This window comes from Phodopus roborovskii, unplaced genomic scaffold (assembly GCF_943737965.1).
Source record: "Phodopus roborovskii unplaced genomic scaffold, PHOROB, whole genome shotgun sequence".
NCBI lineage: Eukaryota > Metazoa > Chordata > Mammalia > Rodentia > Cricetidae > Phodopus > Phodopus roborovskii.
Window position 1 is genome coordinate 1990451 of NW_026126622.1, and position 17270 is coordinate 2007720.

Sequence of the window (17270 nt, forward strand, 5' to 3'; positions counted from 1 at the left end):
AAACAGTTCAGGCAGTGGGGATCAGGCTCTGTGGTAGTGTGATGGCAGCTGCTCTGAAATATACTTCCTGTGTGCCAGCTTAGGAGGGCCTTGTAGATGAGTCTCTCTTGGGACCACCATCTAGCCTGCTGAGGTAGTTATTTGTTTTCACCCCCTGCCCCTGGCTGATGCTCTTGCCAGAATGCTGTCTCCCAGAAAAAAGAAGGAAAGAAGGGGGTTGGCTGTTGACAGCTAGTGAGCCTGTTCCAAGTTGCTGTTTAGAATGAACTGGAAAGGAGGTGACAGCAGGAGACTGGTTTGAAACACTGGTAGATGCTGGAGGGTGGAGACAGGTGAGAGAGGAGGGGCTGAAGTGGCCAGGGGGAGTGAGGCCACCACAGTGGCAGCCTCTGTCTGAGGATCCAGAGCCGGGGAATGATTTGGAAGCTTTTGCTAGTGGTCAGTGTCTCAGATGCCAGAGTCTCAATGCTGAAGACTTGGCCCCTGCCTTCCCTGTGTTATGGATGATGAGCCTCCTTGTAACCTTGGCAGCAAGTACACCAGTGCCTAGAGAGGTGCATGCCATGCACACTGCAAGAGAAAGGATCTGTGCAGAGGGAAAGAGCACTGGAGGTCAGAGCCTCTGAGATACTAGATTTCCCTTTGTGATAGAAGAACAAAGGCACAAAAGGCCAGCTGATGAGTTTTCAGAGCCTTTGTGTGCAGCCTTGTTAGGAAGGGGTCATGGGCAGGCTGCCCAAGGAGATTCCGATCAAGTGGCAAAAGACATCAAGAGTAATGTGCCTGGCCAGGGGCCACTATAGAGATACGCTGACCTCAGGCAGGCTCGCTACTTTATCTCCTGACTTGTGACAAACTCATCATTGGCCTTAACACAGGAAAACTGGGAAGGCATGGAGTCAACCTGTGTGTAACCAACCATATGTGTTACTGGGATGTACTTCAGCACATGACATGCTCCTTCTCCAAGGTGGAGTTGGAGAAGCATCACAAAGGCCACTCTGTCCAGGATTGTCGTAAAACACTATATTAACTACAGCTATGGTTCTCAACAAGGGCCACTCAATACCTCCCACCCTTCCTCTAGGACATTTGGCAATGGTATCCAGTGGCTGGAGGCCAGTAATGCTGCTACCATCCTCTAGTGTACAGGATATCCCTGCCTTCTGCACTAGAGAGATCTGGCCCCAAATGGTAGTAGGGTCAAGGTTACAAAACTCCAGGTTAGACTGGTTGTTAGTGGCAAATAATCTCAGTGCTCCCTGATGTGACCCCTCCTCCTCCCCACAGGAGACCATGATGGACCATGCCTTGCGCACCATCTCCTACATTGCAGACATTGGGAACATCGTGGTTCTGATGGCCAGGCGCCGCATGCCCCGGTCAGCCTCTCAGGACTGCATTGAGACCACACCTGGGGCCCAGGAGGGGAAGAAGCAGTACAAGATGATCTGTCACGTGTTTGAGTCAGAGGATGTAAGTAAGGACTAGGATGTAGGGTGTGGGGAGCTGGCCATTCTCTCAACAGCCAGGGAGCCACTCTGAGCTCCAGAGTCCACGTGTGAGAGGAATCAGCGCCTTTTCTCACACCTATATCTGTGAATAAACAGGTTTATTTCCCTTCATAGAACAGGTGCTTCTGGAGCTGTTAAATACATAACAACTAACTAACCAAAGAAATCATTCTATATAGCCTCTCACTCTGAGATAAAGTTCATCTTTGCCTATTGCGGTAAATAAGGATCAGGATAAACAAATAGGCCAAATAGATGTTTATTCAGGGAGAAATAACTTACAACCTAGACAGATGAACACCAGGAAATTCAACCCGATCCTCTCCTGTCCAAGTCATGCCAGAAAGAGAGAGCCTTCCTGGCCCCCTCCGACCTCCTTCCTCAGGTCATCTCCGCCCATCGCTCCACCCCCCAATGGGCGTGGTCAGTGCTACAGAAGGACTACCTCACTACAATTCCCCTTTTAGTCTAAAGAAAAGATTTAGGCTTAATACAAAACTATATACAAAACAGTGAATAACAAGTGTGCTCTAAGAAAAGGAAAATCGAGAACAAAATGACCTACATATCTAGTCCTAGGGTGAGGGCATAATGGAGTTTACAATAGAGTTGTCCTAAGCTGGAAAACGTAAGTCTAGTACCTAATATATCTAACAAGGAAGAGAGAATACTAGTTGTGATAGTTTAATCTTCAACCTCATCAAGACCTGAGAAGGAAATTAACAATACTAGAGTAGACAGGAAATGTGGATGGACAACTTCCAAAAGGTGTAGCAAGGACAGAAACAGCAAGCCACCTGAACAGTCACCCTAGGTCTCACAGCAACGTTGGTACACCCAGATTTGGCTAAGGCCAAGAGAACTTGACAGACCACAACAACAGCAGGGAAATAGAATGGCTGTCTTACCCTGACTTGGCAAGGTCAAGCAGTCTTTTATATTTGTCTCCTGCAAGCACATAGGACTGCATGTCCAAATCAGTGGTCAAGGTGGGGGCAATTCTATGCCCAACAGGCCATTAGCTGAGGCGAGATTGAACTCCAGCAGGAGCAACAACAGTGTCCAACATATTTTCGGGAAAGTGCACGGTGCTGTCAGGAGCAACAGTGTCTCATGTCAATGGAGTACTAATATTAAAACATTTAAATGCCATGTTCTGCATGTCTATGAAGTGATTGAAGATTAAGCATCTATATCTGACTAATCTCATAGGTACAGGAAATGTGAGTGAAGATAATCTGTAATACTTGGGAACTTAGCTAAAAAGACTGATTAAAACTTTCCTGAGTAAAGCAGGAACAAATACTTAAACAATATAACTATTTACATATACCTACATGTAAATCCCTAAAATAGAGGTAGAGTATAAGTGTCAAGACAAGAGGTAGAACTATAAAGGGCAGCAAGATAAATATCCCAAATTGTATCAATATACAAAATGTCTTGAATACAGGAAAAGTATACATACATAGAATATGGTAAAAAAAATAATGTGCATAAAATATTATAAGGGGAAACATTTAACACAATATAACAAAATATAAACTTAATTTTACATAGCTTACCACATAAGAATACACAACAATGCAAGTTGTAAAATACTATCTCATTCTTACTCAAATTCTCAAGAAAATAGGCTAATCTACCTATATCCCATCTAAACCATACCTTTACCAACCATTCCCTATTCTTGTCTAAAAGATAAACCCGAGTGTAAGCATCACCCAATCCCAAATAACTAAAACCAACCCAAAGACGATGACTATTATCCCAAAATTCCAAGGGTAGGGAAAGGGGGCGTAGTCATATTAAGATTACTTCCTGCTGAAATGGGACGATGATTGTTCCAATGGATCCTGTAGGAAGAAAATTTTTAGCAACCAAATTTCTCAACAGAACTGGCTGTGACATATGTAGTTAGTCACTGTGTGGCAGAAAATTCTTGACTGTAGTTCTATTTGAAACTGGCCAGGGTGTAATAAAAAGGTGTACCATTACAGCTAGGTAGTCATGAGTTGTCTCGAGTAAAACAGTCTCAAACCGGTTTTAGGGTGATGTTTGTAGTTCCGATGCATCAGGTTGAGTCAAGTGGAAACGATGATGTGGGGCCCCATCTTCTTTCCGGAAAGTTCAAAGACTGTTGTTAGGAATCGTTATTATTCCTTGTGGAAAAGTTACACATCAATATTAAAGTAAAATTTTTAAGTTTTAAGGTATGCATTAGGGAAAGACAACAATAAGCATTAAAAGTATGTGAGAAAATTAGGATTTCAGAGAGAAAATTGTATAAGATATGAGTCCCCAGATTTTGTTTTCTTTTGTCTTATACCAATTGGCTTTTTGATTTAAGGCAGAAACCATGAATTTAATCTTAACAACATGCTTGAATTTAGAGAAGGAAAGCCAAATCCAACTCCAAAGCCAGCATTGGTTTACAAAATTTGGGACTTCAGGAATACTAGATAGTAGAGAGAAATAGATTTCTATATAGAAATAGTTTACTACAATTAAATATATTTTTTTACCATATATCAGATTTTGTTTTTTTAAGTGATTTTAAGTGATTTTTAAGTGATTTTTAAGTGTTTTTTTAACTTCTCTTTTATGAAAATGCACATGCTTACACGCCAAGGATGCACAGGAGGCTGCATTAAGGCTAAGTAGGCTGTGCCTTTGCTGTGTCATTTTACTATGTAATAAGTCAAAACATTTTTTGAAGTTTTAAATACCAGAGCTAAGAGATCCTAGGGTGGCAGAACCCTGTAATCCTGCCCCTCTGAAGCTGAGGCAGTGGAATCACGTGTGTCAGTCAGAACTGCCTAAAAAAACAAAAACAAAGAAGCCCAGATAACAGAAATAAAACTAGAGGTGACCTTGGGTGAGGGGGTCTCCAATGTCTTGACAGGTCCTTCGCATTCTGGGAAGGCTACAGCTGAGCTGTTATCTTTTCTCTGTTGACCTTCTGTGAAGAGACCATTGCCAGCTTTTGTCAGTGGTGGCAATGTTGTGGCAGCACCGGTCAGTCCCCCGGGGCTAAGGCATGCTTGTTCACAAGAGGGCTTCAAGTATGGATGGATCAATGTAGGACCCATATATAGTTCATGATTTGAAACACAGTATAGAATCTTTATCTGAAAACAAGGTTTAGACCAGTGTGTGAGGGCTGTTATCTTTTTCCTAAGTCATCAACTGAAATGTGAGTTTTATACTAGAGGCCAGTTTTTCTGTACAGACCTACTAGTTCACAGGTATATACTTCCCACTATTGCATGGGGGATCTGTGGACAGGTGGGCAAGCATGTTGGTGTGGCTGGAAGTTTGGGGATGTCTTAGAGAGCTGGTGTGGTAGATGGCAAGTGATGTGTATAGTGTGAGCCAGAGACAGCAATCAGTAGGGCTCGTGTGCAGATCATGGAGGAGCAAGGAATATGAGGGGCCCAGGCACAGCTGGGGCAGAATCTTTTGGTAGGGGTTGAGGTAGGAGCTGCCTTTGTGGCCGACCACTGGGCAGGAGACAGGACTGGGAGCACAGTGAAGGGAGGACCTAAATAATACTTGAAGGAGTGAGAGGGGAAAAAAATTGTTCTAGCAATGCCAGGCACTCTAGAGCTGCTGTTTGGGGAGAGGATGCAATGGTAAACCTGTCTGGGTAGGCTGCGGGACCCTGGGTGCCCCTCTGTAAGGTAGAATTCGGTGCTCTGAGGCTGAGGCTAAGGTAGATGCTACTATGGAGACAGAGCCAGGAAGAGTGATGCTAGGCACAGCCCCCTCCTGACTTCTGTAGTACCCAGAGCCCACCAGCAGGAGGCCACCAGTCACTGAGACCCTTCACCTACCCCTCAGGTCAGCCAGGACTCATAGCAGCCTATACCCACAGGCGGGCTGTGAACTGGACCAAGTAAGGAGCCCCCATCAGAAGGGGTAGAGCGGGGCCTCAGCTAGTGAGCCCTCTGAGTTAGCTCCTGTCCAGGCAGGAGGGAAACCAAACACAAGGGGAAGGCGGGGAAAGCAGCAAGGAAGGTGGGGGCAAGAGGAGAAAGAGGACAGCAGGACAGCGGGCAGTGCAGTCTCCATGGATGCTCCTGAAGAGGGCGATCATTCCAAGATGTGTGGCTGGTTTAGGTCTCCCAGGCATTTCCATGGGGTAAGAAGGAGGGGCATAATATAGTGGGAAAATAGGGGATGGGGAGTGCATCTCAGAAGAACCTAGGACAGTAGGCAGTCTGGTAAAGACATCTATGCAATCAGTCCACCCTTCCCCGGTGGAAACATGAGGGTTTGACTGCAGGAGCATTGAGACACCCCCCCCCCCCATGTGTGTGCCTTCTTTGCTGGTTTACTCTCAAGACTCCCTTCTGATCTTGAACTGGCTCCTTTTCTATCCAGGCCGGCAGCGCCACCTAGCGGTTTCTGGGCTGCCACATCTACCCCATGCTAAGTAAGCTGATGTGGGAATTGTGGTATCCTTCTATGCTGTTCATGGCCTGATTTGGGCAGGCAGTTCAACCTAGAACCAGTGCATATTTAAAGCAAGGCCCCACATGCTGAGACTATGATCCATCCCAGTTTGATTTTAGATGTACCATTCGTTTGAAGCCAGAACCCCTGTTCTTTGATCATACTGAACCAAGGTTTTCAGAGTTACCCTGCAGAGGCCTCTCAAGGGCAGATGTGAAGGGGAAGGGGCATAGGGAAGACTTGGACTGGGTGGAGCTCACACAGCAAGGGGGTTGGGTGGGAGAGGGAGATGTTGGTTTGACTATACAGTGCAATGTTTCTAAAAGTTCCATGCCTTCCCAGGGCTGCACAGCTTGAAACATGTGGTGTAGTCCAGGAGATGGCCTCTTAGTGTCTGCCCCCAGTGTCTTGCTTGCATCGCAGACTGGAAGGCTGTCTGTCATTAGTGTCCAGGCTTCCATAGGTTTCTTTCTGAGGTCATAGAAAGAAGTGATCATGACAATGTGGAGTCTGTTCTGGGCCCAGATCCATAACTTGTGACCCTCAGCTTAGCACACCCTCATGTACCAAAGTGGTGTGTCATACACATCAGCCTCCACCTGTTTGGGCTTTGTAATTCTGGAGAGATAGAATAGATAACTAACCAACCATGTAAGCATCACTTGGGGTGGGGGGGGAGTTCCACTCTACTTTTAGAATAAAATAGGTAAACTAAAAACATTTTCCTAATTAAAGCAATAAAGTTTGGTATTTAACAAATACTTCTACTTTGTAATTTTCCATGTTCTTTTTACAAAAGCCTTGCTTTGTCCCAGTGTTGGGACATGAGTACAGACAGCAGAGAGGTTCACCATGGTCCCCTGAGGTGGGAATGTGAGTGGCAGAAGGTTTTCACTAGCCTAGAGCCCAGAGTCACTCCCTTCATCCTTTAAGCCCAAACAAGGGCTCCTTGGAAGGCTTATGGGCACCTAGTAGAGCTTGTGTGTCCATGCTTTGGTTTAGAAGGACTACTCCCTTCCCACAGGCCCAGCTGATAGCCCAGTCTATTGGGCAGGCCTTCAGTGTGGCCTACCAGGAGTTCCTGAGGGCCAATGGCATCAACCCTGAAGACCTGAGCCAGAAGGAATATAGCGACATCATCAATACCCAGGAGATGTATAATGATGATCTCATCCACTTCTCAAACTCAGAGAACTGCAAGGAGGTGAGCCACATCAGCTGGGGCCCCCAGGGTCAGTCTGCTAGACACTGCTCTCCTAACTGAGGCACTGCAGAGATTGGCCAGGCAGCCTGGGTGTGGCCTCTCAATGCCTCCCCATCTAGCTCACCAGGCAAGGATGGGGTCAAGGCTTTGGTCCTCACACTCACCAGTGTGTCCAACACAGGGGCCTACAGAATCTGTCTTGCTCCCACCTTGGAGCTGTGAGATGAGATGCTTGCAGCAGAGACAAAGATTCCAATCAGTCTTAATGGCCCTGGAAATGTGTCTCTTAATGCTGTCACCACTCGGCTTAGCACTAGGAGATATTTCTGCAGAGCTCGAGGGAGTCATCTTTAAAATAGGGAGCTTGGTTGAGTTGTCAGGGAAGTTCTGAGATGGCTGGTGGCAGAAGCCCTAGCAGATCCCAGAGGCCTTCCTTGGGAGCTTTGGAATGAATGAGTCTGCTCTTTTGGAATTAGTGAGGGGATGATTGTGTGGGTCTGTGGGAGGAGTGGATGAATGAATTATCCTGGATCCCTGTTGAGTGCATGCCAGATCCTGGCTTCTTGAACGTGTGGCAGATAGTTTTTCTGAGAGAGACATTGTTAAAGTGAAGAAGAAGTGGGACTTTGGAGGTGAGAGTAAAGGTTAGGGCAGGGATAGGCACTAGAGGGCGTTCCTCTGGCCTCAGAGGGTTTGGTGGGTGGGAAAGGTCCAGGATGCTTGCATCCCTGGATCCCTGCTGAGTATGAAGAGAGGGGTGGGGGAGAGACTCTGTGATTCTCAATTCCCAGAATGTTCCTGGGTCCTGGATAGCATTGGAAGCTGGTGCTGACCCAGAGGAAGGGTAGTTCTCTCAGCCCCAAACCTTTCATAGCTGGGATAAGGTGGTATTTGCCTGAAGGCAGGATAGGATCAATGGGACTGGGCCCAGTCACATCTTTCCCTGGGCTTGGCCACAAGTGTGCCCACTCACATTGTCCCTTCTCTTGCAGCTGCAGCTGGAGAAGCACAAGGGTGAGATTTTGGGAGTGGTGGTTGTGGAATCAGGCTGGGGCTCCATCCTGCCCACTGTGATCCTGGCAAATATGATGAATGGTGGCCCTGCAGCTCGCTCCGGGAAGCTGAGCATTGGTGACCAGATCATGTCCATCAATGGCACCAGCCTGGTGGGGCTGCCGCTTGCTACCTGCCAGGGCATTATCAAGGTGTGTATTCTGGGATCCTGTGCTGGTAGTTTCCTCAGCCCCACCACACTTGACCCATGATGCTCACTTGACACTGAAGCCCAGTGAGATCCAGTGGTGGGTCCATGAGAGTCAGTAGATCCCAATACTAGCACATATCTGAAGTCAGAGGAAGACACAAGCTTCCCCAGCATAGAAAAAGGAAGTGTCATCTCACTCCAGGCAGGGAGCTGAGGACCTACGTAAGCAGGGTGTTGACTCAGCCTTCTGTGCCTGGGATATTCCCAACTAGCCCTGAAGGAGGTATTTCTGGAAGCTTTCTTATTAGTTATGGCAGCCTGGAAGGTGGGCTGTCTTAAGTGTGCAGGGAGGCTAATCTTCTTTCTGACCCCTTACCTGTGAGCTTGGGACTTTGGGCGGTGCTTAGGCAGAGGGAACACAAATAGTTGGGGTCAGATTTTCATACTGCCTGGTTCAAGACTCAAGACGGTGAGTACTGGTATTGGTAGCAGCCATGCTTGTCTCTCCCAGCCCTTCGTAATCATGTAACTAGGACAGCCCCTCCATCCTTTCAACAAGACAGGTTTTCAAAGACCAGATTGTGACATAAAGGCATTTTAAGAGCCAACCTAGAAAAGCCTCTATCCAATGGGACAGATACATGCAGGCCCAGCCTGGTTTTTGTGGAGGGTCCTGGGAGCCCTGTATGTATATCCATCTCTGGGGAAGTTTAAATTGTAACCATGAAAGGCCAAGTCTCTCTGGCCTGAGATGCTGGGACAGAACTGTCCTCTCTAGAGCCTATAGCTTCTCTTGGCTCCCAGCTAGCCTGTCCTGATGCAGTTCCCAAACCCCCAGGACCTACTCAGGTTCTCACTGAGCTGGCATGTTCCTCTTGGGGGGGGTCATCTGTAGAGAGAGTTTGGGTACACAGTGATGTCTTCACAGAAGAGAAAGTTCTTTTGTGTACAGTCTGTGGACAGCTGTTCCCATGGCCTGAGTGTGATCCTGGTATTCAGGCCCCTCAGTTCCTCTTTGTGTATCTCTGAGACAGCTAGGACCAGCTAGTGACTTGTTCCCATGCTCTGCAGGGCCTGAAGAACCAAACACAGGTAAAGCTCAACATTGTCAGCTGTCCCCCAGTCACGACAGTCCTCATCAAGCGTCCAGACCTCAAGTATCAGCTGGGCTTCAGCGTGCAGAATGGAATTGTAAGTCTACTCCCACATTCCCTGCCTGGGCCACACACTCCGTGTGTAGGACTGGGCATTGAAGGCTGGGGTGTCACTCTGAAGCTCTAGGGAGAGCATCCAGGCCCAACAGATCTAGACAGAACATGCTGGCCAAAGCAGACAAGGTGGTGGGCCAGTATGTGGCCCGGGATCCCTCAAAGCCAGACCCATGTTCCTTTGAGGATTATTCTCATCAAGTACTTACATGTAAGGGGGAACAGCAATCCTTGCCAGCTATTGTAGCCTGGACACACACAGCCAAATGCTGGCATCACACTTACTGTGCTCAACAAACACATCTTTACTTATTCAGTTCATCTGCTTATCCATTCAGCAGCAGCCCCTGCTCCCTGTCAGGCTCTGTGGCAGGCACTAAGAAGACAGCAGACCTTCCTGGAGGCAGGGACACTCGGCCAAGCACCTACCTGCTTCCTGAGCATAAGTTCTTAGTCTGGGCACTACTTTCTCTGACTTGTTGGGCCAGCATGAACTTGGGGTCCTTGGTTTACCTCCTGCAAAGGTCCTGAAGGGCAAAGTTATGGCCGCTAAATGAATACAGAAGGGACCATGTCCTGGATTACTTAAACAATCTCAGATTGCTTCAAGGCAATGAGAAAAGGAGGAGAAGTGGATGTGAGTGCTCTCCAACAGCCCTGAAGAAAAGTGCTAGACCAGCATTCTAGAAAGACAACTACTAATGAGAGAAACACTCTTCACTGTTTCCTGTAGGATCAGAGAGCCTGGGTAGTGTCACGGGCCTGGGGTCCAGGTCCCTCTCTGTTTAGGTCAGAGCCTGCAAAAGTGACTGTGTACCATGGGTCTGAGAGGGGGGCATTGGTAACAAGTAGGGGAGGCTCTGGCTTGAGCTTGGGGGGCCGAATTGAGGTGGGTGAGGAGGGAAGGGAACCCCTGTGGAATGTGAGCCCCCCTCCTCAGAGACCAGAGCAGAGGGCAAGGTGTGTGTAGGGTGGGGGGAATGGAGGTGATGGCCTATAGCGAAGTGAGTGGTAGAAGTTTGCAGGTGCAGAGTTCAGAAGCCTGGCTCGGAGGGGCTTGGAGTTGATGGAACACACGTATAATCCTGAGTACAAAACTGTTAGTCTCCAAAGGTCATGGGGGCGTGGAGGGGGGGTTTGAGGTAGGGTTGGACTTTCTCAGGGTCTGAGTTAGTGGCAACGACCAGGACCCAGTCCAACGAGGTTGTAAAACTCTGATCTCAGTTTTCCTGGCTAAGTAATGAGCCATATATTATAAAGGCCCTGCTTAGGCTGTGAGCAGGTAGTGGGGTGTCAGTGGAGGGCATGTATAGATTTGGGGACACCTGGGACTGGTACAGGAGGACTGATGTGTTTGTATGTAGAACTTAGGATTTCAGTTGCCTGTAAGGTGCTTACCTCAGTCCCTACCAGTGGCTGGCCAGCCAAGGGGCCAAGTTTCCCCCTCTCCTCTCTGCACCATGACTGAGTTCCCCTGTGTCTCCTGGAGCAGCTTGCCTACCTCAGAACTGGTTTTGCATAAGTGCTTTTCCCATTTTCAGCCTCATCGCACCCCGAGCACAACACATTAGTTTGTAGACAGGCCCCAGATGACCCAATTAAGGCTATTTCCATATGGATCCTCCTTCCTCTTCCCACTCTATCACCCAAGGAGTCAAGAAGTCTCCATCTTGGAGGCTTCCTGGAGTGTGGACTGGGCAGTTAGAGCATGCAGAGACCCCTGCAGTACAGGCCTCATTTTGGGAGGCCAACAGCACCAGGCACCTGACAGCTCCCTCTGGTGCCTCTGCCTCCCCTTTCCTGCCTCCATTTCCCCAGTGCCTTATACTCCACAGCCTGACACCTCCCTGAGGCACAAACCTCACTCTCTTCCCTTCTTTCCCCCTCTTTATCCTCTTTCTCTAATTTCCAAAAGCCGGTGGCCACAAGGGATATAATCAAAATAGCATTTTCAGACATGTGCCCTGTCTTCAGGCCACCCTGAATCACCTCACTCAAGATCATCACACAGTTTCCTAAGTCACTTTGGGAAAAGGTAGGCAATCTGGCAAGAAGAGCCCTGTGGGGCAGAGCTGGCTTTAGCATCCTGGGCAGTGGTGCCCTGAGGCTGCCCCTCCTGCTGGACATCATCAGTTAGAATACCTAGGCTCTAGGATGGCAGTTGGGCTCACAGTCCCCGTGGCCTGACACAGACAGTGTCCCTGGACTAGAACACTCTCTTTCATATCCCAGCCAGGGCATATGCTTCCTTAGAAAGGGAAGGATCCACAAGGTCAAGCTGTGGGTGTCACATGAGGCTCCCCTTCATCCTGCTGTGGGAAGACCCACAAAAGAAATGGCCACCTGAGGCATGGCGTGGCCAGAGCCAGCTTGTGTGGGAGGAATTAAGCTTCCTTTGTCATGTGGGTAATGAGGGTGATGAGGGAGGGCTGTGGAGGTGGCCAAGCAAGGGTTGGAGGAGGAGGACCTGCACCTTTTGCTCAGATGCAAGGTGAGCCATTACCAAACACTATGCATATTTCTGAGTGTGCCTGGGGGCTCACCTCAGGGCCCCAAGGAGCATCCTCAATAAGGCAAGACTTCACAGCCACAACTTTCCTGCCTGGCTCCACCCACAACCCCCACCCATGTCTCCTTCAGGCAACTGACCTTTATCTTTTAGAGTTCTTGACTCTTGTCATGTAGTCTGAGGACCTGTAAAGTGCCATGAGACTTTAGCTGGACTATGAGTGTTCCCAGACCAAGGAAGAAATTAAAAAAAAAAAAAAAAGCTTTCCTATGACACTTAGGCCCTGGGGCACTGGGGTCCTCCAGCTTGCCAGGCTGGTATTGCTGCATCTGGATCAGTCTTCAGACCAAACCAATGAGGTGTGACCTTAGCTGGGGGTGCTAGAACACTGAGGAGATGGGTTCTCTAGAAAAACAGAACTGATTACACACACACACACACACACACACACACACACACACACACACGATTATAGTTGTATACATGACTATATATAATCAGTTTTATATATCTATATAAACACACTCTAATATTAATATATGTGTGTGTTAGAGTGTCTTATACGTTATGGTCTGACTATTCCAACAATGGCTGTTTCTCAATGGAAAGTATAAGAATCCAATAGATGCTCATTCCATGAGGCTGGACATTTCAGCTGGTCTTCAATCGATGGCCGAATCCCCAAACCATGAAGAAGTAGGCTCTGATACCAGTGAACAAATTCACTTATGAGGGAGAGCAGGGGCAAGCAGGCAGAGAGCAAGCTTCTGCCTCCATGCCCTTGTATAGGCTGCCAGCAGAGGGTGTAGCCCAGATTTAAGGTGGATCTTTCCACTTCAAATGATTCAATCAAGAAAAATCCCTTGCAGGTGTACCCAGCCACTTCCAGATGTAGTCAAGTTGACAACCAAGAAAAGCCACAGCAGGAGGCAAGAACATTGTCCCCATATGGGTGGGTGGATAGTAGGTGCTCCTGGGAGCTCACTCATGCAGGCCAGAATGACTGAGGCTGGGGGATAGAGTGATGAGAGACCCCTAGGTCTGAGGGCAGCTGCTCTCTAATGGCTCCTCCTCCATTTACCTGGCTTCCTAGACTGCAGCTGGAGGGAGACGGGTGCATTTCTTCCTGTGTATGACATCTCCCTCTCCTCTCCATGGTCTCTCTGGATGCTACTTTTCTAATGCCTTGGTTTTTAACAAGTTTTGTGAGTGAGTGGCTAGATACAGTGTCACTTTCCCAAACAACATTTGTTTGCCTAAGAGTTTGTCACCTCAATCTCTGTGAGGTGGGAAAAGGGAGGCACCAACTGTCTTCCTCAGAAAGAACACTGGGGTGTGGCTGATGGAGAGATGCTTGCTGTAGGCAACAGCAGGAAGCTCCTGACACCCACATGATGGTGTTGGCTCATCCTTTTAAAACTCTAACTCACAGATGTCCTCAGTCATGAGTCACAGAGTGGCATGCTGGGTTCCTCTCTGCAATAGTACTTTCCCTTCCAGCATCTTTGAGACATGGCAGAGCATCTTCAGGGTGTGGTGGGAATGTATATGCTGACTTCACCTGTCCCCATAGATCTGCAGCCTCATGAGAGGGGGTATTGCAGAGCGAGGTGGTGTCCGCGTCGGCCACCGAATCATCGAGATCAACGGACAGAGTGTGGTAGCCACAGCCCATGAGAAGATAGTCCAGGCTCTGTCTAACTCAGTGGGAGAGGTAAGACTGCTGACCCACCCCCAAAGTCCATCATGTTCACAACAGAGCCCAGGATGTCTGGGCTGCTGTTTTCTCTGCCTAACAGTTAACCCTGTGGGCTGTATGATGTGCTTGGGGAAAATCACTGGTCCCTCTGAGGGAAAGTGGCCCTTTTCAGGACAGCCTGAGCCTGTGGGACCCTGAACTCACCTCCACATGCTGGCTCATGCCCCACTTTACCATCCTGCCAGTGGCCACTGGATGTCAGTGAGAAGCAAACTATGTCTCCACCTCACAGCATCCAGGAATAGGATGAGGACACCGGGAGGTAGAGTCTCAGTCTCTCTGGTATCCCAGGGCAGATGTCGCTGGGCAGAGGTCACCAGGCACAGTTCCCAGCACCACTTCTGAACAGAATCCTGCAAATCCAGATCCCTAGGCCAGGCGGCTCTAGTCACCTCATAGCTGGTGTGGCCTTGCTACCCCTCTGTTCGCCAATGTGCCCAGGGTCAGACTGCTTTTCCTTTCCTGTTTCACTAGCTTGTACCATCCCCTTGTTCAGCTCTTCTTGGGACATCTCCATGGTAGCAAGAGAATGGCCAAGAGGGTCCCAGGGGAGGGGTACAGCTGTCCTTAAGGAAGGGTCTCATAGGTGGAACAGGCTAGATTGACACCACGGTGCAGAGAAAGGAGACCTACCCAGTATGGGTGAGGTTTGGGGTATGAAGGTGTGTGTGTGTGTGTGTGTGTGTGTGTGTGTGTGTGTGTGTGTGTGTGTGTGGCAAACATGTGCTTATGACATGTACCTCTCAATACGAGAGCAGGTGCGTGTGAGTCCAAATAGGCATGAGTATGGGGGAGTGGGTATGAGTTGGGAGGTGGTCACAGTGAGTGGGACCAGGGTCTCTGGGGGAGGTGTGAGTGCCAGCACAGAGGGTGAGGCTGGCCCTGAGCAGAAGTGTTAGGGGAGCTGATGTTTGGTTGGATTCTAAGGTCCCTGCAGGTTCAAGCCATCTGCCAAACTCCCTCTGGTGGCCACCTGGTGGCCATGCAGGTAAGATGGTCAGGGCTCCCATTTCCTGTGGGTAGGCAAGGATGGGAATAGCCATTTCCTCAGGGCATTCTGGTTAATGTACCTCAAATCACCTCTCCTGGAGCCACATTGACAAAGTCAACATCTTAGGACATACCAGGGCCAGCACACTTCCTGGGCTGGCAGTAGTGATGGCTGACTCCCAAGGAGAGAGGGCAGGAAGAGGTCATTGGCTGCTTCTTACTAATGACTTCCAATAAAAGATCATCTAGTTTTCCTAAAGAGACATTCAGAAATGTCCGCCCTCATGGGAGGCTCAGCCTCGCGCCTAAAGAAGTCAATCCTGTGGAGAAGTGGGCCTGGGACCACAAGAAATGATTCTGTCTCCTTCACTTGAGAATAATTGGTACCCAAGGAGGCAGTAAAGCAGGGGGAGGGTGGCTGACTCCCTTCAGCCTGTGGGTGGAGACTGTGCTTTCCCAGCTGGGAGAGTAAAATGTCTGCTGGCATCTTCCACCAACCCCAAACACATTTGGAGTCGCTGGTAAACAAGGGGAGCCACCTCCTCTGAGGAGCCCATGTTGGGTGTGGGGGGGGGAGGTGCAGGGAAAGTCCACATCCTGGGATGTGGCAGAGCTAAAACAGGAACACAGCAAACATCTCCAGATTTTTACCTGTGTGAGCTGGGCAGAGTAGAGCCAGGGCCTGGGGCAGAATGTTACCTGCGGGCAGCTGAGACCCTGGCAGCTTCTACCTGAACACAGTATGTATGACCAGAGCCCAGGACCATGGCTCAGCCCTGTTGAGAGGAGTGGAAGATGACAAAATGAAGCCCACCTACTATTTCCTTTCAGGGGCTCAGTGTCTTCCTGCATCCCACTGTCCCCGGAAGCGATCCCATGGTTAGCTGGTTGTACACCAGCCTATGGAGAGCCAGCAAGGACAGTTGGACTGTTAACAGCCATTTGTTACTTGATCCTCAGAGAATGGAATCTTGGGACAGCTTGCCTTTTGGGCCTTTTCTTAGCCCCAGAACTCTTGCATCATCCACTGTCAATGTGTTCCCCCACAGAAGCATAGAGTTCTCCTTGCAACTCTGGGGTGGGGTGCATGCATCCAGCTGGCAAATTAGCCACCATCAGAAGTCTAATGTTTCTTCTGGTGTCACCTTGAGATGCACAGCATAAATAAAGGAAGAGGGCCCACCTACCTCTCAGTCCCCGTAAGAGCCTCCCAGCTACTGGGCATCTGCTGATTGAGAAGTGGTAGGTAGCTCAGCCTTCCCTTTCTGTTTACAGATCCACATGAAGACCATGCCTGCGGCCATGTTCAGACTCCTTACAGGCCAGGAGACCCCACTGTACATATAGGTACACCAGCCTCGCCGTGGAGCAGGGACCCCAGGCAGACCCACCTGGGCCCAGAGGAGCCAGAAGCCAGGACAGAGCCCTGACCCCTGACCCCTGACCCCAACCAGAACTCTGGATCCCCTGAAGGGTTTGTCCTCATCACCTAGTTTTCTTGTTTGACTTTTGGTTTGGTTTTGGGTTTTGCCACAAAAAAACAAAAAAGAAAAGAAAAAAAGGATGCCCTCACCAAGGGAGAGTCGAGGGATAATCCTTTGTAAAACTTAACCAATCCTCTGCCACGTTCTCATTGCCGCTGATGAAGGGTGCTCATGGGTAGTTCTTTGTGTGGTGTGCTGTGTCTTTCCTCCCTGAGGCTATGGAATGTGAATGTGGTGGCTGCCCATGCAGGGCTGTGAAGGGCACCCTCTGGGATGCAACTGCAGCCATCTCTACCCTTTGTCTGGGACACCTTGGGTCCAGCTGAGTCCTAAAGGCCCCACAGCTGCTGGCATTACCTCCCTCTGCACAAGAGCAGGGGCAACCTGGCTCCCAGGATGAGGCTTGGGCCAAGTGTGGGAACCTGTGATTGTAAGTATTTACTCAGCAAGGGGGTACTCCCGAGTTAAATAAAAAGCGATGGTCACCATGTCAAAACTCCATATTTATTTAGCAAATATTACTGTTTGGACTTTGACCTTGGCAAGCCATTCTTCAGACGGTTAGGTTTTTCAATGACCTGTGCCCACAGCTGTTTTTCCTCTTCTAGCCTGTTTGGAGTCCCGTGAGACCCTGTGAATTTCCCTGAACATCCTCACTTTGACTCCTTCTCCACCACAGGGCTCCCTATTGGGGTACAGGGGGGCAACATCCTGCCAGGAACACAGGCAAAAGCATGGGAGACATCCCTGTTTAAAACAAAACAAACAAACACAAAACCTACATATACATAGAAACACACACACACACACACACACACACACACACACACACACACTGTCCCCAACAAAGCAAGCCCACACCAGAAAACCCCATCTCTATCCTCCCAGAAGGGAGAGTGCAAATGACTTGTCAAGTGAGGTGCTTGGCCATCAAGTGTAG

The 17270-nt window shown here is 49.0% G+C and overlaps 1 protein-coding gene across 5 annotated transcripts in view; it reads left to right on the forward strand.

The window, feature by feature from the left end:
* The window catches only part of Apba2 (amyloid beta precursor protein binding family A member 2), a 184517-nt gene extending 167673 nt beyond the window's left edge, over nucleotides 1-16844 (forward strand). For all 5 annotated transcript variants that reach the window (XM_051206443.1, XM_051206442.1, XM_051206446.1 and 2 more), the window contains 6 exons: nucleotides 1291-1476; nucleotides 6997-7176; nucleotides 8169-8381; nucleotides 9452-9571; nucleotides 13671-13811; nucleotides 16122-16844. In XM_051206443.1, the coding sequence (XP_051062400.1) occupies nucleotides 1291-1476; nucleotides 6997-7176; nucleotides 8169-8381; nucleotides 9452-9571; nucleotides 13671-13811; nucleotides 16122-16193 (912 nt within the window). In that variant the 3' untranslated portion in view covers nucleotides 16194-16844. The remainder of the gene's footprint in view (nucleotides 1-1290; nucleotides 1477-6996; nucleotides 7177-8168; nucleotides 8382-9451; nucleotides 9572-13670; nucleotides 13812-16121) is intronic.
* Nucleotides 16845-17270: the final 426 nt, after the last annotated feature.